The following is a 23001-nucleotide window of genomic DNA, read 5'->3' as shown; positions in this document are numbered from 1 at the left end:
GTAGACAGAAGTAAAATGGACATTGATCAAAAAGGACGTCTGGTAAGATGTAGGGTCCTTGCTATCCGTCTGCTTCGGGAGGGTCGGAGGCCACGTGGAAAGATGACAGTGTTTGCCGATTATTGGAACGGAAATCTAACTTAATTGATTAGAGATATTGAGAAGATCAATAGATTTTCAGTCACAGTCATTCAAGTGGATAATGCAAATTAACTTCTATTACTGTCAAGCAATTGCAGTAAAAGCATTTATTCTTGTTCAGGGTATGCAGCATTAGTTTCCTTTACACCTTTCCAATTGAGGCCCCACAATTTGCCTTTGTGATCAGGCCTCGTGTTTGCTCAGGGATGGATTAAGAAGACGCTATTCATGGCTGTTGACGACAGGATTAATTTGTTGCTGACTGCTCAAGATAGCTCTTCAAATGAAGCGTTGTGGACGTCAGGCCCTATTCTGTAGATGTAGCCGAGTTTCTGGAAGGCACAACAGCAGAATGAGCTGCCCTCTTGTAATGGAATTAACTTGCCCTAAAGCTGGCTGCTATTTCCTTGCTTTGGATTTTCGCCCATAAAAGTTCATTAAACACTGCCTTAAGTTTTTCTGGCTTCTGTCTACAGTTGCTGCTATGGGCCATCAGCTGTATGGTTGCATTGGGGCTGCTGTCTGATATTCGGTCTTGTCAAACTTTTGAAGGAGCTCGAGTGATATGCTATTGGGCACATTCATAAGAAAATCTGGAAGTTTAGGGATATCCATAGGGTGAGGCAGGAATTGATTCTTGACAGTGCCGATCAGATCGCAGTTACATTCTTTTGGCTTATTGTTTTTCCCTTTCCAGTCCAGCTACATCTCGCATGATTCGTGTGATTTTCACAATAACATATTCTATTATGATGTTACGTGACATGCCCAAAGGGTTCTGTAACACAACATATGATATTTTTTTTCTAACCTTGTTAAGCGTACAAACAAAGCTCTCAGAACTATTTCAAAGAGGCCTATTGGGCATCCGTTGACTTCCTCATCCGAAACAATGGAGTGACAGAAATCCATTAGATCGTATCATAGTTTCCTTCAGTAGATGTCCTAGGTTAGGGTGTGCCTCAGGCACGTCCTTTAACTTTACGCCATGGTCGCAGTCAATAATTGAGCCTGATATTTATCACTGCATTGTCCTGAAATGTCAGGGAGGGTATCGATGCAATTGGAGATCTGTGTTGTTGGGATAAAACATATTGCTACACTGCCAGGAGAGATTTAAGAAAAAACACTCTCAGATCCCTAACTGCTTCTTATGTGGCTCTTTGTTCATGTGTCAGATTGTTGTGTCGTCCTCATCATGATTTAAATGTCAACATGGCCTGTGTTTCATTGATGATTTATAACTTTCCTGGTGTCAGGGATAATATCTTCACTAATGCTCCATCGGGAATCAGTGTGATACGTCCTTATGCCTGTGTAAAGGTTGCTATGATGTTGGGTTCAAGAGATAGAAGAAAATATTGTGACAAGGAATAATTCACAGTTGTTGTCACTTGTATGGCCCAAAGTGACTATTTACCACTGTCATCACAAGGTAGTCACCCAAGGAAGACAACTCACCCACCACCCAAGAAAGACAACTCAACTGTGTGACTATCCAAGGGAGGTAACTCACAGTTGCCATCAACTGTGTGACCACGCAAGGAGGCAACTCACAGCTGTCATCAGTGAGCAGCCACCTAATAAGGGAGACAACTTACAGCTGTCATCACTGAGCAGCCACCTAATAAGGGAGGCAACTCACAGCTGTCATCAGTGAGCAGCCACCTAATAAGGGAGGCAACTCACAGCTGTCATCACTGAGCAGCCACCTAATAAGGGAGGCAACTCACAGCTGTCATCACTGAGCAGCCACATAATAAGGGAGGCAACTCACAACTGTCATCACTGAGCAGCCACCTAGTAAGGGAGGCAACTCACAGCTGTCATCACTGAGCAGCCACCTAATAAGGGAGGCAACTCACAACTGTCACCACTGAGCAGCCACCTAATAAGGGAGGCAACTCTCAGCTGTCATCACTGAGCTGCCACCTAATAAGGGAGGCAACTCACAGCTGTCATCACTGAGCAGCCACCTAATAAGGGAGGCAACTCACAGCTGTCATCACTGAGCAGCCACCTAATAAGGGAGGCAACTTACAACTGTCATCACTGAGCAGCCACCTAATAAGGGAGGCAACTCACAGCTGTCATCACTGAGCAGCCACCTAATAAGGGAGGCAACTTACAACTGTCATCACTGAGCAGCCACCCATGGGAGGCCCAAACACCTAACAAATTCAGTTGTGTGATGTAGGATGTCATCACACAGTCTCATCAGTTGTTGGGAGCTAATGCTTGTGACATACTACATTCAACTTCCAAGGGGCGGTGGGGTTAAGACCCGGGTTTGATTACCCACATGGGTACAATGTATGAGGCCCGTTTCTGGTGTCCCCTCCATGATATTGCTGGAATATTGCTATCAGCGGCGTAAAACCCCACTCACTCACTCAACTTCCAATCCTAAAACTATGTCTTTCTTTCTGTTCACCATATATTGAACTCTGTTTCATATTATCACTGACATTTTCCCTTATGGACCATTTGCCACACTGATATTTTCCCACAATGACGATTCCCCCATGAGATAATTCTTTATTTGGACAATACCCCGCACTGACATTTCCACACACGGACATCTAACCAAGTCTGATCTTCTTTAACATAGAAAGCATTAACTGGTTGAGTGACTTCCTTCTATCTACATAGATCTGGCATTTCACTCTGTCTTTGTTTGGCTTCTTTGTTCATATTGTTCCAATAGAAAAGTTAAGTGAAGATGTTAGGGATGTTGAAAGAAAGACATGTTTCTTAACCATTAACAAATTCCAATTGCTTCTTACAAGAAACTGTTACATTTACAATCCTAAAGCATCACAACCCTACTCAACACTGGACAACTGTCTCGCATAGTGACACCCAGTGATTGATACAATCATGAATTATTTCCAATATCCTCTTGTAACTCCTGAAATCCTGAAAATGATTCGGATGTGGGGAAATGGACAACTTTAAGTTCATGTGTAGAAATGTCTTATCATAGCCCTCTACTCCGCACTGATAGACACATTTATTGTCAAATGTTGACAAACTGCAAGCAGAATTGTTGCCAATTGTTGACAAATTGCAAGTTACTGAGTAGTGCTTTAACAACCTTGTCAAACTCTGGATGTTCATGTTTAATAAGAGTCTTATGTGACTCAATATAAAGATGTTACAAAAGGGATCATTTTCTACCAGATTGTCAAATGTAAAGTGTGACTCTTGAATAACTTGCTGGGACTGGTATTTTCCTGAACATGGTCCAACTTTAAATGCAGCCAAAGACCTCTGCCATTTGTCTGAATCCTGTGTCTTGCATATTATCTTTGGGGCAAGCTTTGGTTATCTCTGCCCAGATATTCAAAAGAGTTAAATTTGCAGAAAATAATGCTAGTGGATAGTTCCCTAGGTTCGAACATTTTTATCCCCCCGGAACGCGTTTTGCGGGGGGTATTAAAATGGACTCCGTCCGTGCGTGCGTCCGTGCGTCCGTCCGTCCGTGCACATTTGTGGAGCAGAACTCTAAAACCGTTCAATATTTCTTCACCAAACTTGGCACATACATGGATCTGGTGGTGTACTGGTGCCTTTTGGTAGTTTTGGAAATCTGAATTAAATATTTTTGGTGTTTCCATGGCAACAAGTTCGACTTTGACTGAAATTAGTGGTAGAGCTCTTTTCCGGAGCAGAACTCTAAAACTGTTCAATATGTCTTCACCAAACTTGGCACATAGATAGATCTGGTGGTGTACTGGTGCCTTTTGGTAGTTTTGGAATTCTGAATAAAACATTTTTGGCGTTTCCATGCCAACAAGTTTGACTTAGACTGAAATTGGTGGTTGTGCTCTTTTCCGGAGCAGAACTCTAAAACTGTTCAATGTTTCTTCACCAAACTTGGCACATAGATTGGTCTGGTGGTGTACTGGTGCCTTTTGGTAGTTTTGGAATTCTGAATAAAACATTTTTGGCGTTTCCATGCCAACAAGTTTGACTTAGACTGAAATTGGTGGTTGTGCTCTTTTCCGGAACAGAACTCTAAAACTGTTAAATGTTTCTTCACCAAACTTGGCACATAGATAGATCTGGTGGTGTACTTGTGCCTTTTGGTAGTTTTGGAATTCTGAATAAAACATTTTTGGCGTTTCCATGCCAACAAGTTTGACTTAGACTGAAATTGGTGGTTGTGCTCTTTTCCGGAGCAGAACTCTAAAACTGTTCAATGTTTCTTCACCAAACTTGGCACATAGATTGGTCTGGTGGTGTACTGGTGCCTTTTGGTAGTTTTGGAATTCTGAATAAAATATTTTTGGCGTTTCCATGCCAACAAGTTTGACTTAGCCTGAAATTGGTGGTTGTGCTCTTTTCCGGAGCAGAACTCTAAAACCGTTCAATGTTTCTTCACCAAACTTGGCACATAGATTGGTCTGGTGGTGTACTGGTGCCTTTTGGTAGTTTTGGAATTCTGAATAAAATATTTTTGGCGTTTCCATGCCAACAAGTTCGACTTAGCCTGAAATTGGTCATAGTGCTCCTTTCTGGAGCAGAACTTTAAAAACCTTTCAATACTCTCCTTCCACTTTTCTATATACACACCTAAATATTTGACATAATCATAACTTGTAGACATAATCATGAAGCGTATTTTGCCATTGCGGGGGATATTGATGACTTTGTCTTCTTGTTTGCATAGGCATTGAGTGAAATATTGCAGATTCCATTGTGTGATGATGACTTCTTTCACTCTCAAGCTGAAATGATACTGAATTAAAGTGAACTTACAGTTGAAGTTTGACAAGATTGTACTGACTGTATTGCATTTTCTTGTATGTATTCATATACCACAATATATTTCACATTTTCTTTCATAAGTAATGTGTTATGAATCTGAGTAAACCAAATAACTTGACATGTTTTCTTACTTCTGTACTGAAAGTTAACATACATCTTACTTTGCGCGTATATTTTTGACAACTTCATTACTTGTGTACCGAAAGTTAATATTCAGTTTATTTCCCCCATAGATTTTTTGTAGTCCGCCATTGTTTTTATTTTATGTTGCTTTGGTCGCAAATCTGGCATAATACACATATTATATACAGGATGCTGGATGCAGATAGTTCCATTTTTTTAAATCCTGTGATTTTTTAAACCACAGGAATCAGTTGATAATTCCTGCATTTTATCAATTTAATTTGACTTGTAACTTATGTAAATTTAGCAGGATGAAACTGGTTGATTCATAAGTATGCAAAAAATGTTTCATACCATGGAATACCAGAAAATGGAAATTTTGTCTGACCCTTACTCATCATGAACCCCGTGAAACTCTAGGTTGAAATTGGTCTTCAGTAATCCATGCTTGTCGTAGGAGGCGACTAACGGGATCGGATGGTCAGACTCTCTGACTTGGTTGGCACATGTCATTGTATCTCCATTGTGAAGATCAATGCACATGCTGTTGATCACTGGATTGTTTGGTCCAGACGTCATTATTTACAGACCGCCACCATAGAGCTGGAATATTGCTGAGTGTGGCGTTAAACAGCAAACCAACCAACCAACCTTCATCATGGTCAACTGGGGTTTGTTGTGTTATGGAGTTGGCAAAGAGTTATTGCTTCGTTTAACCTGACATGCGATGTTGTGAAGCTTGAGTCAGTGTAAAGTAATATGTTGTTTTCTGGAGGAAGTCTTGCAGGGACAACATCTGTTTTGGGGAATTAGTAAAACTTGTTTTGACTCTGAATTATACTAAACATTGTGTCTATTTTTGTCTTTTCAGATATTTCTGATGATGAAAATTGGAATCCATGGGGTGAAGAGTTTGAAATTGAAAACAATTTTATTCAGCACCATGAACCCCCTAAAATTTTGTGGGAGATGGAACATTCTCTTGGCCGGAGTCCTTTAGACAGCAAAGACAACAGTACAGAAGAGTTCATTGTTGAAGTATGGGGTAAAGCAGCAATTGGTGAGAACTTACAATTTTTACTTGTTAGAGTGGATTATTCATGTGAGGTTATCAACCATAAGCTTTTACAGTTTTGACATCTTCTGGGAAGCATTAAGGCCATAATGCTGTGCTTTTAGAACTTTGACCAACCAATTAACTTGAAGATGTTTGGCTTTGAAGCCAATCAGATGTCATCTTTTGAAAACAGTTCACCTTGTTTCCTTTACCACTGACAGGGAAATTTCAAACATTTTTAACTGAAAACCCCAGTTTGCCGTCTGTAGTACCTTTATGTATCAATGCCCTGAGTGTATAGCCCACAAAACATGTATGATATCCATGATATAACGGCACAGCTTTATTTTTTTACATTTGGAACCTCCTGATTATGTTGGATTTTTAGATATTCTTATTTGAATGCTTTACTCTCTAAACTGAAAATTGTAAAACCTTGATGCTGATGCTGGAAAGTTCACTGACCCCAAAAGGAATTGCCACATGCAGAGGTATATTATCAATATAAAACATCTGAATTGTATGCCATCAGCCCTTTGAACAGGTAACTGCGAATAGCTGCAATTTTGCTGATGCTACTATCATGGGATAATAATTCATACAAAATTCATTATTCATTATTACCACTACAAGCAATATATTAGGATTCAGATATTAGGAAAATATAAATATAGAATATTAGTAATAGCTTAGAGAAAGACTCCAGTCAAAAGTTGTAAAACTCATCTCACAGACATACTATTGAAAAAGGTATAAATTACGGCTACACAATTTCACAGATATCCAAGATAGAATCCTAGCCTAAGGTATCAAGGACTCAAGCTGTTAGCAACCCTTTCAGTAATTCAGAGTTATGACCAGACAATTAAATGAACTGCTTTCATAAAATAAACATGTCATCATCTATATTACAAAACTTTAAGCAAACACCAATTAAGGGTCATAAAGACATGGCCCAGAGTAAACACATCAGATTAGGGTCGTTGAGATCTAGTCCAGGGTAGGCATCCAAGCATCCAGTAAAAGTGCCATCGAGATTAGTGCCAGTTAAACTAGGATTAACAGGATTAAGAATAATTGCCCTGTCTGGTCATTGAAGGACACACCCCATTTTGTATATTCTGTATTTGATAGGCTAATGTAGGTTACTCCCGTTTTTGTATCAGTGAACCAATCGTAATCTCTTTATTGTTTTAATTATAGATAAAAAGTCCCTAACTGCATTTGTCCATGAGTAGGGTTTAGACTCCCAACACAGGTCAGCTCTAGCCCTCAGCCCAGAGGGTTGTACCGACTCTCTGTGGCCACCCCATGTTACTCCGTTCTTGTAAATAAAAGTGTGATTAGCTTCTTGTGACTTCGGACTCTTTTGCTGAGCTAATTCCCCCAAGCAGACCAGCACGTCAGTTAGATAAGGGGTTTCACCGGAACCATCACTTGGACCCAAGACCCTTATCATAATACTACTTAAAGCAACATTTACCAAGTCGCTCCTTTATACAGGTGAGCTACGCAGCTTAGCAGCACACTTTTTCTTTCCAGCCCTGAATAAATGATGTACATATTTCTGATACATGGGATCCACAAATTATATACCACATATACAAGGAGATGATATGTATGCAAGGCTTCTTGTGCAAGTTGAATGAATCCTACAGATTATATCCACACTAAGCACAGCCTTGAGTTGTGTATGCAGACAAGATTATAGGCTTTTGAAGGCAACTTTGTCTGTTTCTGTTCCTAGAATATCATGACAGATGAAAAACTGAGTTTCATCGTGATATACACACACTTTATTCTTTGTTTGATGTTGGATTGCCCAATATCCTCGTTCAAACATTTGTTTGCTCAGTGGATATAAAATTATCCAGCAATGTTTTGTCAATTGATATATTCTACATTTATGCATCAAAGAAATGATAAAATGCATGGGGATATGTGAAAACTGTCTCCATTGATATCTACACAGTATTCTTTGTTCATGGTTTTACAAAATTGGTAAGATTGTGAAATATCAAGGTTCTCATCGGGAATGATTTAGATGATGATGGTGTGATTTTGTGATGGAATATTGCATTGACCTCGGTGTCACAAGACACATGAGTGTCAGAGATGATGAAGAAGCTCACAGGGTCCAGTCATGTCAGAGTTATGCAGAGTTGCCTCCCTTGTGGTTATGAATTCACGTTTTATCATGGTTTCTGATCATGTCATCAGTAGCGTACCCCTGCTTATCAGATTTTCAGTAATCCATCCATGTAGTTTTCATCGCTGTTTTGTCTTTTTTGAAGCAGTGTAATCTGTTTTGATGAATAACCCATACCAAAAGACGTTAAAATATGGTACTTGTTGGTTCCTGCCTGGCACTCGGCATTAATGGGTACAACAAGGACTGGTCGGCTCGGAGTCAGTATAAGAGCCAGTATAATGTGTCTGAGTAGGGTATTCATGCTTCACTGCGGCATGGTATCTCAGTGGGCTAGCACTATAAAACCAGCTTCAGTCTGGGCTAGTACAAGCAGCCGCACATACACATACACACGCATGCACGTCTTCATATGAGCGAAATATTCTCAAGCACAACGTTAAACCCAATTTCACCTCACTTCACCTAACTGGTAGGACAACTGTGTAAGATAGTTGTCTACCCTTTGCTATGACTATAAGATGTTGGGGTTGGTTGTTGTTTAACGCTGCACTTAGCAGTATTCCAACTATTTGGTTGCGGTCTGTAAATAATTGAGTCTGGACCAGACAATCCAGTGATCAACATCATGAGCATCGATCTACGCAATTGTGATATGGTGACATGTGTCAACCAAGTCAGTGAACCTGACGACCCAATCCCGTCAGTCGCCTCCTACAACAAGCATGGGTTGCTGAAGACCAATTCTAACCCTGAGCTTCGCGAGGTCGCTATGACTGTAAGTCACTGCCACCTCACCCTCTCCACTGCACGTGCTATTAACTATGTAAGATGGCTGCCAACCCTGAAAATGATGATGGTCATGGCGACCCTATCTCTCCCATCTCAGTTACCTGTGGTCCAGGATATAACCGAGAGAAAATCATTACTTAGATGGATATCACCATGCATGCCATATTCCATCTGATGTAATCAGTTTGAAAGATGACAGGCTATTTTTGATGCTCTTTCAAGAAGAACAACATTCAGATCAACTAGTTATTGGATTAAGTTTCTCTCCATAATTTCAAACATCCAAGAATTTTTGTATATTTGCCATTTGATACCTGTTCTTTTAATTACTTCTGTGGTTACTGAGTTACACAGTGCACCAATTACAGTAATTACAGTGTTTCACTAATTGACCAAACAATACATGATTTTCCAATTTCATGCATGATTCAGATTATTTTGAACAAAGCTTCCGTTTGATCAGAAGAAATATGTTTTCAAATCATTTTGTCTTTTTCTAATTGATCAGCAGGTAGAATTAATTTACTGATCAAATAAAGTCATTATTGATTTGACTTCTTTGATTGATATCAAATCCTGAGCATCAAGTTCCGACAGATGTTCGAAGTCAGGGCTGTATTTTCAAAAGTGCAGCTTCAGTAATTGAAAGTTTTCCAGGTTAGATTTATCATTCCATTTTAAAGATCAAATTCATTATATCTCTCTGTGTGGAACAAGTAGGTCACTAGCAACAGATTGTTCTGGGAGTAATTGAGAAAAGACCTTTATAATCCTAAAAGGCTTCAAACAAAATGAAAATATTGAACAAAAGGTTATTTATCTGTCTGTCGAGTCAGCAGGTCTGGAGAAAAAGAACTAGTTCAGAATATCATTCGCTTTGGTTCATGGAGGATGTATGTTTGGGGTTTAATTAAATCTATTGGCATCCTTAACTGGTGCATGGTTCATCTTGGGGCGGAGTGTACAGAAGGCCTGAAGCCAGTCGGACATACCGTAGGTCATTTTTAAGGTGGCTTTGTACGAAATGCATTATTCCAGCTTACGCAGAAATTCCTTGGGGTTTTCGCTGCCTGACTGGCTCAATGGAACAACGGGGCACAGAACTCAAAGAAAGAAACAAATCTATAGGAGAAAATGTCATGGGTTTTTTATTCATTTTTCATATGAAGGGTGATGTCAGATAGGAAACGTGTTGAATGGTGGATATAAAGTATACTTAACTAGATGATTGGTATCATGAATTCAGAAATATTTTGCCGATATTACTTATTCTGTTCTACTTGGTAAAGTCTTGATTTAAATAAAATGTATCAGATGACAATCACTGTCTCGAAACCCCCTCGAAACCCTGCATGAATTTATTTGAGACCGGTTGGGAGCTTCATTCCTCACTTGCCAAGAAATTGTTTGGTGGTTTAGTGGATAGAGCATTTGCCTGGAGAGACCAGAAGGCCTGGGGTTCGATCCCCAGCTGCAAGTCATATCAATTAATGTTGGCAATCAAGACTCTGTGTCTGAGCAGAGTTTCCATGTTAAAATTGTGGAAGAGTATTTCAGTGGGCTACTCACAACTATAAAATGCCCATTAGTCTGGACTAGCACACACACAAACACGCGCGCGCGCGCGCACACACACACACACACAGAAACACACACACACAGAAACACAGAAACACAAGCATGCATGTTTACATACACACATAATACACAAATGCATGCTCATGCAACACACACACAGAGACAGACAGACAGACAGACAGATGCACAGACAAATGGGCAATAACATGCACATGACTTTGTCAGTCATCAGTATGCCTGAAATGTTTGAGTCTATCAGGCCAGACATGGCTTTTGACACTATTTCAGTATATTTTACAGACAGTGATTACCTGAGCTTATTAGTCTGAAAAGACTTTTACAAGACTCAGGCTTCAGACTTGTGACTGAATTTTAAGACTGCTATATTAGCGAAATAAACTTTGACCTAATTTCACCCTGACTCACCCTGACTTTATAAAAATAGTCCCACCAGTTCTTCAATTCAGACTCTCTTATCCTTGTTTCAAAACCACTACTATTGTGTTTGAAGTGTAAATCACAGGCACCACACTCACCACAAATAGCTTGTCCAAGATGTTACCTAGGTGCAGCCTCCTGAGACTAAGCCTTGATCATTGCTGCTTGGAATCCATCAGACCAAGTCAGACCTGCTCCAGAGATCTCCACTCGATACCCTCACCCTGAGAGGAAAAGTCAGCTGAGGGTCACACCACCAATGAATTTGTCTTTAAGGGATGCTTTAATTTGGGGGATTTGTTAGAAACGGTTGTGCCGCCTCGAGTCTTCTCTGAGGATAGTGTCTGTGAATTTAATCACATCTCGGAACGGTTGCTACAAGGGACGACAGATTAAACTCATGTCGACATTCTCAATATGCAGCTCAAAATTGGTTTATATTTAAGTCAGATGGCAGCGGTTGTCCTATGCCAACTACTCAGTATATGAGAAGGTTTTAGGGAATGTTTCACATAGCCCAGATCTTCATCTATCTAGTGATCTAGCTTGGCAAGTCTGAGTCTTAATTGATTGTCATCACTTGACCAATATGTTCAGTAGAACACTTGAAGCCTGATTTGAATTAAAATGTGCACAACAAGGGACGCATGCCTGTTTAAAATCTAGAAACATGTTTTAAATTGAATTTGTTCATGAATCTAGTTTTCTTAACAATTGTCTTAAGATATTTGGTTTTGCTTGTTGTTTAACACTCAGCAGTATTCCAGTTATCTGGTCTGTAAATAATCAAGTCTGGACCAGACAATCCAGTGGTCAACAGCAAGAGCATCGACCTACACAGTTGGGATACGATCACATGTGTCAACCAAGTCAAGGAGCCTAACCACCCGATCCCGTTAGTCGCCTCTTATGACAAGCATGGTTGCTAAAGACAAATTTTAACCTGGATCTTCACGGGTCTGTTAAAAGATACGCAAAGGTAACTGGCATTTTCTGTGTGTTTTTTGTGAATCCCAGGAAGATGAACTGTATTTGGATCACAATGGGGTGGAATATGGCTTTGCACAAGCTTGAAAATGTATTTGGTATTATTTCATTTTCTATTTTTCACATTCAGATGTGAAGGCAAGAGGTCCAGAGTGAGATAAAATGAAGTTTGTTGTTTTCTGAAAAGGTGAATTTTTAAAAAGTTGCTAATAAAAACATATTCAACTTTGAAATACCATGAAACATGTGAGATAGCACGTAAAAAACTTTTTTTTCGAATTTAAAGTAAAAAAAGTTACAAATTTAAAATACATTCAATGCTATATGGCATTTACAAAAAAAATGTCATTTTTATTCATGTTTAAAGGATGAACATGATTAAACTTGGAAACGAAAGTTCAATAATCATGGCAGAGTGCACTGGAATATTACCGCTGTAAGGATGTTTCAGATTTCTGCTAGACATGGAATCAACTCTCTGTCATAGTCATTGCTGAAACTGATACCTCTCAAAAACAGAAATCCCATCCATCTTGTATATTTATTTTGGTAATAAGTAGGTGGAAAATTCAAATTAGTGTTTAGATCCATAACAAAGCTTCACATTTGTGTTATTCTGACCCAACAGACCATGTACAAGATGTTGTTGACGTCAAATCAAACAAAAGCTGTGTAATCGGCACTCATTTTATTTTTTATTTGATGACTGACAGTGTCAGTGCACACAAACTGAAGCTGTTAATGTGAATTTTACCTTATTCGGAAATTAGTGCTAATTTTTGGATTATTCAGGATCAGGAAATCAGTCAATCAATCAGCTTAAATTAAATGAAAGTGCATCCAATGAACACTGCCTGTAAGAATTGTAAATTTTGTAAATGGCTACGTATTGCTGGTCAGGTGGCCACTCCAAGTGGAGAGTTTTAATCTGGGTTAATATTAGTCTCGCGTGTCAGATACATCCATCTTGACTGGTCTAGCATGTAAGCAGACAGCTCCTATGTTCTTCATACGCAGCCTCTCGGAGATACTTGGGCCGAACGAGTTTAGCAATTAGTTATATTCCCTTCTGGCAGGCCCCAATTAGGCTGGTAGTTATAGAATCTGGCCTTCCATTCAAGGAGATTGATAATGGTTGGGTTTTTTTGTCATGCAGAACTGGCTATCACTATTAGGAGAAGTGGAAGTAGGGGAGATAATCAGATCTTTAGATGATTGCATACCCCTAGGCAATTTTGTGACCCTCATTTTGAGAGGTGGGTCTTACAACTTGTACATGAAATAATCATAGGCCAAAGAGTCTTATTTTATGGAGTGGATCTTGAATGCTCATATAAACAGTTAATTATCTCCTTAAGGCAAATGCTATTAGAAGGAAGTCACGTTTTATTTAGAAATTGGTTGGATTTTCTTCTGTTTTGCTGGGGGTTTGTGTTGGGTTGTTGAGAGCTACAAAATGTTGTCATGCTGGCTTGTGCCTGGATTGGTTGTCCATTACAAAGTTTGTTGTGAAATTTGTAAAATGTCGGTTGTTGTTGTATGTTGATTGGTGAGTTGGTTTGTTGTTTAATGATGCCTCAGCAATATTCCAGCTATATGGCGGTGGTCTGTAAATAATCGAATCTGGACCAGACAATCCAGTGATCATCAGCATGAGCATCGATCTACACAATTGGGAAACGATGACATGTGTGAACCAAGTCAGCGAGCCTGACCACCCGGTCCCGTTAGTTGCCTCTTACAACAAGCATGGGTTGCTGACGACCAATTCTAACCCTGAGCTTCTCGGGACCGCATTTGGTACAAAATGACAAAAACATCACAGCTTGGCAGCTTTCTTGAACTAGTATAATCATAGGTATTAACTGACAAACATAAGCAAAGCCTTTGATGAATGGAAATGTTTACGTAAAGATGTTTTGTTCTGATGTCCTTTTTATGCAGGATGAGGGTACTGGGATGGCCTACCGTGTATAACCGTTTATAAGCCAAATTTTGAGGACCAAAAAAAGCAGTCTGTAGAAGGGGGTCGTCTTATCCATGGGTTACACTTTCGTCAAACTTTTTTCCAGGGGTAAGAAAACGACATCGTATCACTTCAAGTGAATAAACAACAGAAGACAGCTTTGTCAGTAGAGATGTCAAATTTGCAGTTAAACATCACTAGACAAGATTATTTACCTTTTCAGTTCTAAGAGGGGGGTCGGCTTATCTATGGGGTCGGCTTATAGACGGTAATATACGGTAGTCATTAAAGTATTCGCTGATAGTGGATAGATCATCTGCTCGAAAAGAAAGCATGCACACACATATGCACGTGGTTGTAAGTGCAATAAGAGACTAAACCACATTTCATCTCATCATCGGGATAGCAGTTAATGTCCTCTCTCATCACGCCGAAGACCTGGGTTTGATTCCTCACATGGACACAAGGTGTCCCCTGCGTGATATTGCTGGAATATTGCTAAAAGTGGCGTAAAACTGAACTCCATCAATGAAGAAAAGTCCTGCGTGGTCAGCAAGATGCCTGTGTGCTCAGACATTTTCAGCAGGGAGGCTTCAAGTGGTGTTGGAAGGAGTCAGTTTTGTAAGGTCTTTCTGCTTCATTACAAAACATTATGATCACACATCTGCCAGGATCCTTAGCTCTTGAACCCGAACTTGCTGGAACATTACACTGATGCTATCTCTTCAGAAAGTACTGAATGTCAATAACAATCATATGCTTTACTACTTATGGCAGACGGCCTTTCAATCTTGTGTGAGTGATGCTGACTTAAGAGTGAGTGAGGGAGGGAGTTTAGTTTAACACCGCACTCAGCAATATTCCAGCTATATGGTGGCGGTCTGTAAATAATTAAGTCTGGACCAGACAATCCAGTAATCAACAGCATGGGCATCAATCTACACAATTGGGATACGATGACATGTTGTTAAACTCTGCACTCAGCAGTATTCCAGTTATGTGGTCTGTAAATAATCAAGTCTGGACCAGACAATCCAGTGATCAACATCGACTTATACAGTTGGGATACAATGACATAAAATTTGCAACCAAGTCAGTGAGTCTGACCATGCGATCCTGTTAGTCGCCTCTTACAACAAGCATGGGTTGCTGAAGATCAATTCTAACATGGCTACTCACGGGTGACAGAAGAAGAAGTTTGGGATTAAAGAATTGATTAAGGGTGTATACATGGAGTCTTGTGGAGTAGCACCATAAAGATAGTCTGGTTTGTTCTTATTAAGTATTGAAGTACCCTAATATGTGAGAATTTATTCTATGTCAACTTCTTTATTATGAATTTACTGTACTTGTTGATGGATCTTACTGCATCATCTCCATGGCGATGACATTTACAGAAGATGACATCCATAAATTCACACCTTATGTGTGTCACTTCTAAATGCCATTCAAAAACTTTATACGACATCGAAGTATCCTGTTATTGCAGATCGGATGAGGAAGATGACATTGCTTGTAACATCTGCATCTGTAGCCAGTGGATGCATTGTTGAGCGAAATGGGTTTCCAGAAAGTTCAGTTTCAGTGTTCAGTTACCATATTTTGTTTGTTTTTCATTGCTATCAAAATATTCACTTCTCAGTCAGAAATCTGAACATTCACCCATAGAAAAAAATGCACTTGTTGTGATATTCCCCAGAATAAAGTAAAATATTAATATTATTTCTTTTAATTAATTTTTCTTACATTGCTCGAAGTTTAGTATGATGTCCTGGAAAAATGAAATTTAAGTAGGAAGAGAAAGAATTTGTAAGTTTCAGTAGTGATTAATGTCAAGTCTTCTAATCTTTGCAACAATAACAAGATAGTTTGTGATCTTAACCTCATTGTAATGATATTTACTTGTTTTAGGGTAGACAAAGACGTTTATCATAGCCATTCATGATATCTTCCAGATGTGTCTAACTGTCAGTGTTTAAATTATCTAGGAATGCTATAGATTTCTTTTTTAATCTCAAGGGACTGATAGCGTATTTATGTACTCAGGAAAAACTGTCAGCAATTGATATACTATTCTCAGGAAGACTAATTGTAAACAAGCACCAGACAATAGTTCCCAAATGACATATGATATTGAGTGTTCAGTGTTAATTATTGTCATTTTTCTCAGATCTGTGCGTGTTGCAAGAAGTAGAATGAGGCTGTTATGATGGAGGCAAGAATGTGCTAGACAGGTGGGCAGAAGGGAAACAAGGTTCTGGCATGGCATGGCTGACACAGTAGGGTTTATAATCCCGGTCATATGTCCAGATTAAACAAACAGTCAAGCTCAAGTGTTTTGCCAAAATAAATACTGCATGTATCAAGGGTCATGTTCCCAGTATTGACAGACCCGTGACATTTGGCAGGCTGGGGTCTTGTTCTGTTGAAACTGATGGGAAGTTCATGCTCAAGGTGGTTATAAATGACCACAAAATTACCATGGTGTATTTTTTCTTCACAGAAAATATATATCTCTGTTTGTGCTTCATGAGTGGTTTGCCAAATATGTCAATACTTTTGTGATGTTGAAGGATGTTCATGTTCTGAGAAGGCCAGTCTGATAGCCTTGTGGTTGAAGCGTTTGTTCATCAGCCCGAAGATCTGGGTTCAGTTCCACTCAAACGAATGTGTGTCCTTCACCGTGATATTGCAGGAATATTGCTAGAAGTGGTGTCAAGTCCCTCACTCACTCACTCACTCACTCACTCAAGTGAGCATCAAATACCATACCAGTGCCTGTTACTTGTTACCTCTGACATGTTTATATATTCAGAACAATGGAATATTAACCCAGACCATCCTCCTCACTACGCTGCTTGTCTACGGAAATGGTCACAACTGACGCGGGTCACACAAGGTGCTGAACCAGCATTTATATCATGCCAGGGACGGAACTCAGATAATGTTGGGTCTTTTTTGTGAGTTGATAGAACAATGCCATGACATCATCAGCTTACATATTCAACCCATGTTTGCTCCAAGGGTTTCGGAGCGTGATTGTCTGCAGCATTATGGCTTGCGGAACAAAAACAGTTCCGTGAAAGAAACAAGTGGTTCTCTGAATATTGAGATGGCCTTGAGAGGGTCACGCTGTGTCTCCACACAGCAGGCTGGGAGACCAGGGCAAATTGAGATAGATGGTGGCGTTCCTGTAACACAACTGAGATGCCCAGCACCTGTGTCAAGTCTCATTCACTAACCACTTCCTTGCTGTTAATTTCTCATCTATGCCCGTGCCTACCACTGCTTTTCTGCCCTACCAGTTCTGCTGGGTTTGATGGGTGATGAAAATTTCTTCATCGTTCCTTGGATTCTGTTAATGCATGAAACTCAATAAAATGCATTTACTTTCTATCTTACCTGAAGAGTAAACCTGACATTGTGATGAGTTCTTTTGTTTTAGATTCCTCCACATATTTTTCTTTCTATCAGAGGGGTAGATACCCGCGAACATGTGCAACTTGTCATGAGCCCAATTTGGAATCCTTGCGCTCTGCCACTAACTTCTCACCCATTGATGTTGTTTACTGACACACTGAGCCGTGTCCCAGCTGTGTGACAACGGTTTGTAAGTAACTGAGTCTATACCAGACAATCTGGTGATTGACATGAGAACTGATCTATGCGACATGCATCAGCTAAGTCAGCTAGTCTGACCGCCTGTGGTCTCCTCTTATGTCAAGCACAGATTGCTGAAAACCAATTCTTCTCTGGATCTTCATGTATTGGAAGATCCAAAAAAGATCATCTACAGACCTACATGCAATCCAGAGATTGATGTCATCAGCATCGATCAACATGTGACATCCAATCAACAATATCCAGTTTCTGATCCTCCTCTGGCTCTCTCCTAACCCAACACAGTTCTCCAAACCAACTGTCTGACCAAGCCTTCTCCTGTGCCAGCCTTAAACTGTGGAACTGTCTTCCAAAGGAAATCAGGAACACTTCATCGAAAGAAACTTTTAAATCTCTGCTAAAGACCCATTTATTCACTGCTGCCCATCTGTAAAGTTATATGAACTATTTCCTTCCCCAATATTGTCACAGCGCCACTGAGCATCTCTATGGTGGATATTAGGCGCTTTATAAATACATTATTATTATTATTAATATCATTGAAAATGACCACCCAATACACTTACAACTAGCTAAGGTTCCCAGAGACATGTTCTAATCTGGACATTTGACAGATGTCAGATCAGTGAACAAAACTGCATTTCCCTTCTGTTTTCATTTTTATCATCTGAATTACTCATTCTTGTGGAGAAGACACATCTTTTCCATTTTGAAAAACAAACAAACTTGTTCTGACAATTTACATCCAGATACTTTTGGGCATCTGTTTTTCAGTCACAGAGATGACTGCGAGTGGTACGATTGCCTGTCCGAGGTTTGCCGTATTAGGCAGTTCTTTACACAGTATTCTGGGCACTACATCTCACCAACAGCAACAAGCAGCCCATTAATGATTCACCAGTCACTGAAAAATGTAAAGGGTAAACAAAGCTAGATAACTAACGACAACAGGGACTTCATCTAGAAATAAAGGTGTTTGCGTAACACTTTCTGTTTTGTTGATAGCCGTGAAAAAAACATCTTACTCCTAAAGTATTAGACATTTAGCAGCGGGAAGATGAAAGAGGAGGGGGGCATTAGGTGAAATAATGAATAATTATTCTCCCATTTTTTTTTTACAAGTGATGGTCGCAGGGTGGCAAGCTCTCTCTGCAGAATGACCCCCAAATGCCAGCGATGTTGGTGTAAGTCGTTTCCAGAACGGCCAATTGTTCCATTTTGTTGGTCTAGACAGACATAGCATGAGATGTCAGCGTAACTGATAGCTATTGTCAATGTGGCATTGTTCTCACTGCACTGCATTTGGCTGTGGCATTAATTTTGTAAACAAAACTCAATTCTGCGTAGCCAGATTAGGAAAAAAAATAAATTTACAGGCAGACAAATTGTGAGGGTAAAAAAGTTTGCAATTTATGTTGTATTCTTTGTGTGTAATTTATCTGCTGTTTTCTGACCAGCCAGGTGATATATTTGTTAACTGAAGCTGTGTTGCGGTTTCTGTTGATTAGGTTGTATATTGGTTAAACCCATGCGGATCCTCTTACAAATAAGTTATTCTCAGGGTCACTAGTATGGGGTCACACAGATAACAACACATAAAGTTATTAGAAAATATTAAATTTTCAACTTCCGAGAGTGCAGTTCATTTGTGTCTGGAATGAACAATTCCATGCCCACATCACTGTTACCTGTTGTACTGCACATGTATTGCACATTAATTGCACATGTATTGCACATGTACTGCACATGTATTGCACATCTATTGCACATGTATGGGTAGACTAACGTTAATTTGATAGAAACAAATATTTCCTTTTAGATTGAAAAGGAGCCCCAGTGATATGGGCGATTCAGAACCTGAGGAAATCTAGACTTGCTTCATTTAGGGCTTTAGCATTGCAGGGAGAGCAAGACAGAATGGAAAATAATGTGGTTCAGGGACTATGAGACAGACTAATGTATGGGGTAAACCAGGGGCAAATTCAGTACAAATATCAGTTTGAAGTCGTCATGGTTATTTTCGCTTTCAGTTTGGGAAGATTGGAGCCAAGTTCTGTCATTAGTGAATATATAATTGTGCCTTGGTGCCTTTTTCTACAAATAACCTGCTGGTTGTCTCATGTTTGCCATTTTCTCTGAATAAAACTCCAAAAAGTGTCTTGGGTGTTTTATTTTTATTTTTAACTCATCACAAGTGTGAATTAATAACTCAATAAAAAAGGCCGTTTTAATGAAGTTGTCATGATTGTGAAGTAAGCCGTATTTCATTGTCGCCTGATGCGTACATGATCTCCATGTTTCAGTGTCAAATTTCTCTCGACATATTTGTCAACCTGACTTTACACTTTATCTTCAGCAGCCTTCACACAGGTTGCAATATGACCCTGTCACTAGTGACAATTTCTCAGTGGATCAAGATTTTAAACGCACCCTGATATGGAAAAACACCTCATTATAGAACTTCCACCCTTTCAACAGGATTGAACTTTTGCCCCTCGTGGACAATTTGTCAAGGACAATCTCCGATCAGTTTGTTCCAATTACTGTAAATTGTCCACACACCCCTATTTTAATAGTCTGATATCGTTGACCATTATTTCTGCATTAATCAATCTAATCAAGTCTCACGGTGAATATTTATCTGAACTTTTGACCACACCTCAAAAGACTTGGTGTTTGTCTTGGCCAAGATGAGGATAAAGATCAGGGGGTATTTAGTGGAAAACCTCTTAAAATAAAAATTCATTACACTTTATTGACGATGTTTCAAAGAATCCAGGTTTCATAGTCATGAAGCAATTACAAAATTTGGTGATAACGCTGGCTTCAAAGCCAGTTTCAAATCAACTTTCAAGATTATCCATTTAAGATAGGAAGTATCAGAAAGATTGACACCCCCATCTTGAACCTCCGCTATTGTTTGTATTTTGGCGGAGGGGTCCTATTCACCTTGACAAAGGTCAGTTGCCCTCATGTTGTCTTCACTTAATTCTTCCAAGGATAAAAAGAGAAATCTTGCTTTGATGTGGAGAGTAATAAAGCAAGTCAGACAAAGTTTATGAGTCTCTGTTTCTAGACTGCCCTTTATGTAGATGGTAGACATGGGGTTAAGATGATGAGGAGGCTCTGGACGTCATACTGCTATTGTTTTACAGTGAAGGTGAATGGTTGAATGATATGTTGTCCAGGCAACAGCTTCTTGGTTGCACATTAACCTGTAATCAGTGTTGAAATAGTACCACAGTCTGATACACACGTCAAGGTGGTGTTCTTTGCCACCTTCCTTCACTGACATGTTGTTTCTTTATGAAGTAGGAGATTGTTCAGACTGTGGATGTGGCTCTGCTGGGATGTGTTTGTATATCCATGGAGCTTAGCAATTCCAAGCTGACCATGTTTGATAAGTATAAATATGTCCGACTGTGGGCATTTCTATCGTAAGTGTAGAAGTTAAGCGTAAATTATGTTAAAACGACTCATTCATTTTCTGTCTTAAGTGCAGATATGAAGTGTAAATTCTATTTAAACCACTGGTTGTGTTTCTTTCTTAAGTGCAGATATTAAGTGTAAATGATGATTAAATGACCATTTTTCTGTCTCAAGCTATTATTATTTTTATTATTATAGGATATTATATAGCACACATATCCATGCAACTAGTACATGCTCAAGGTGCTGTTTTTTTTTTTAAAGTGTAGATGTTAATTGTAAATATATGAGGCTGGCTGTGTTTCTGTCCTAAGTGTAGATGTAAATGTAAATGTAAATGTAAATGATGTGTATATGGCTGGTTGGCATTTAGTCTTAAGATTAGATGTTAAGTATAACTGACGTTCAAATGACTGGTTGTGCTTCTGTCTCAAGTGCAGATGTTAAGTATAAATGATGTTTATTTGGGTGATGAGGATGTTGTCTTAAGTGTAGATGTTGAGAGCATTAGGATATACGCAAACAAACAATCAGATCAAATCTGAGAACCATGATCACCGATTTCTGGCCTGAGACGACTTAGGGCCACCCATGGCCCCTGCTCGTATAAGAAAAGATTTTAACGACATCAGAGATATATAAAGGCTCCAAGCCCCTCATTCCAGTGCAAAACTAACAATAACCATCATTGGACTCTGTCGGTTATCAAATTAATGTTTCTCCTCCACATTTCTGCAGCGTCACATAGGCAATGGCCCACTTAATGTTCATTCTCAATTATGAAAAATAAGACAATTTTAGAACTATCTGATATCCTAGACCATAACCGAGCCAAAGTTTATTAGCATCACCCGAGATAATATCAACATAGTCTCCATTAGGTCTTTGTTATTATTGGTACAAACTGTAAATATCTTTTAAGTTCTGCACAGTCAATTGTAGATATCATCCGAATGTGATAGATGGAAAAGATCCCTCAGAACCTCAGGATTAATGGCTTCTTGTTTGTATTCCAGTATTTTCATATTGCATCTCCGTTTATCATTTATCTTTTATTTCTTATGTCAGCTGAAAAAATGTTCTAGATTCTTCTTCTTTTCATCACAAACAAGGACTAGATAAAATTGAAATTGACAAAATAATGCAATTCTCCTCTGTTTTGAAATCTGATAGTGTTGAGGAAATTCGCCATGGATTTCTTCAAAGAAACACTTTGTGGATATGTTGGCTAAAGGAGACTGATGTCAGATTTCAACTTTTGAACAACTTTCCTGGGATTAGGTTATTTGTAAAAGCTTCATCACTTTGACGGAGACAGTTTGCAGCCAAATAAAACAGTTACAAACTTGGGCTCCCAGGGTCTGGGGAATACTGAAAAGGATGTTCTGTCGTTAAGCATGGGGTACCATGCGTCTATGTAGGCTAGTGGATAGAGCACCTGCCTGGAGAGTGGATGACTGGCGGTTTGATGTCTGTCATCCAAAAAGTTGTTGTTAGATGGAACTTTTTGTTACGCTCACTGGCATTATAAGGGGAAAATCAAGGACATGATTGGCTCAGTGTACTGTGGGTATCCACATTGAACTGTGGCATTGTATCTCAGTGCTCTATAAAACAAATATCATTAAAGATGGTACTCATTGTTACCCTGCCTGCTCTTTGACATTAAGGGGGAAACATATGGACTGACTGGCTCAGAGGCAGTGTACTGTTGGGTGTCCATGTTGAACTGTGGCATGTATCTCAGTCTGCTAGCAGTGTTAAACCAATCTTATTAAACATGGAACTTATTTTTACCCTGCCTGCTACTTGACATTAAGGGGGAAAAACATGGACTGACAGGCTCAGAGACAGTGTGCTAGTGAGTGTGGGGTGTCCATGTTGAACTGTGGCATGGTATCTCAGTGTGCTGTCTCTGTAAACCAGACATAAGTCTGGTCTAGGGAC

The 23001-nt window shown here is 39.4% G+C and overlaps 1 protein-coding gene across 1 annotated transcript in view; it reads left to right on the top strand.

Moving 5' to 3' along the window:
• The window catches only part of LOC124277484 (ribitol-5-phosphate xylosyltransferase 1-like), a 196386-nt gene that overhangs the window by 84508 nt on the left and 88877 nt on the right, over positions 1-23001 (top strand). The window contains 1 exon segment of the mRNA XM_046713181.1: positions 5909-6097. Within this exon segment, the coding sequence (XP_046569137.1) occupies positions 5909-6097 (189 nt within the window).

Source organism: Haliotis rubra, unplaced genomic scaffold (assembly GCF_003918875.1).
Source record: "Haliotis rubra isolate DU_JTF1 unplaced genomic scaffold, ASM391887v1 Scf222, whole genome shotgun sequence".
NCBI classification, from domain to species: domain Eukaryota; kingdom Metazoa; phylum Mollusca; class Gastropoda; order Lepetellida; family Haliotidae; genus Haliotis; species Haliotis rubra.
This window is presented reverse-complemented; position numbering and strand designations above follow the sequence as displayed.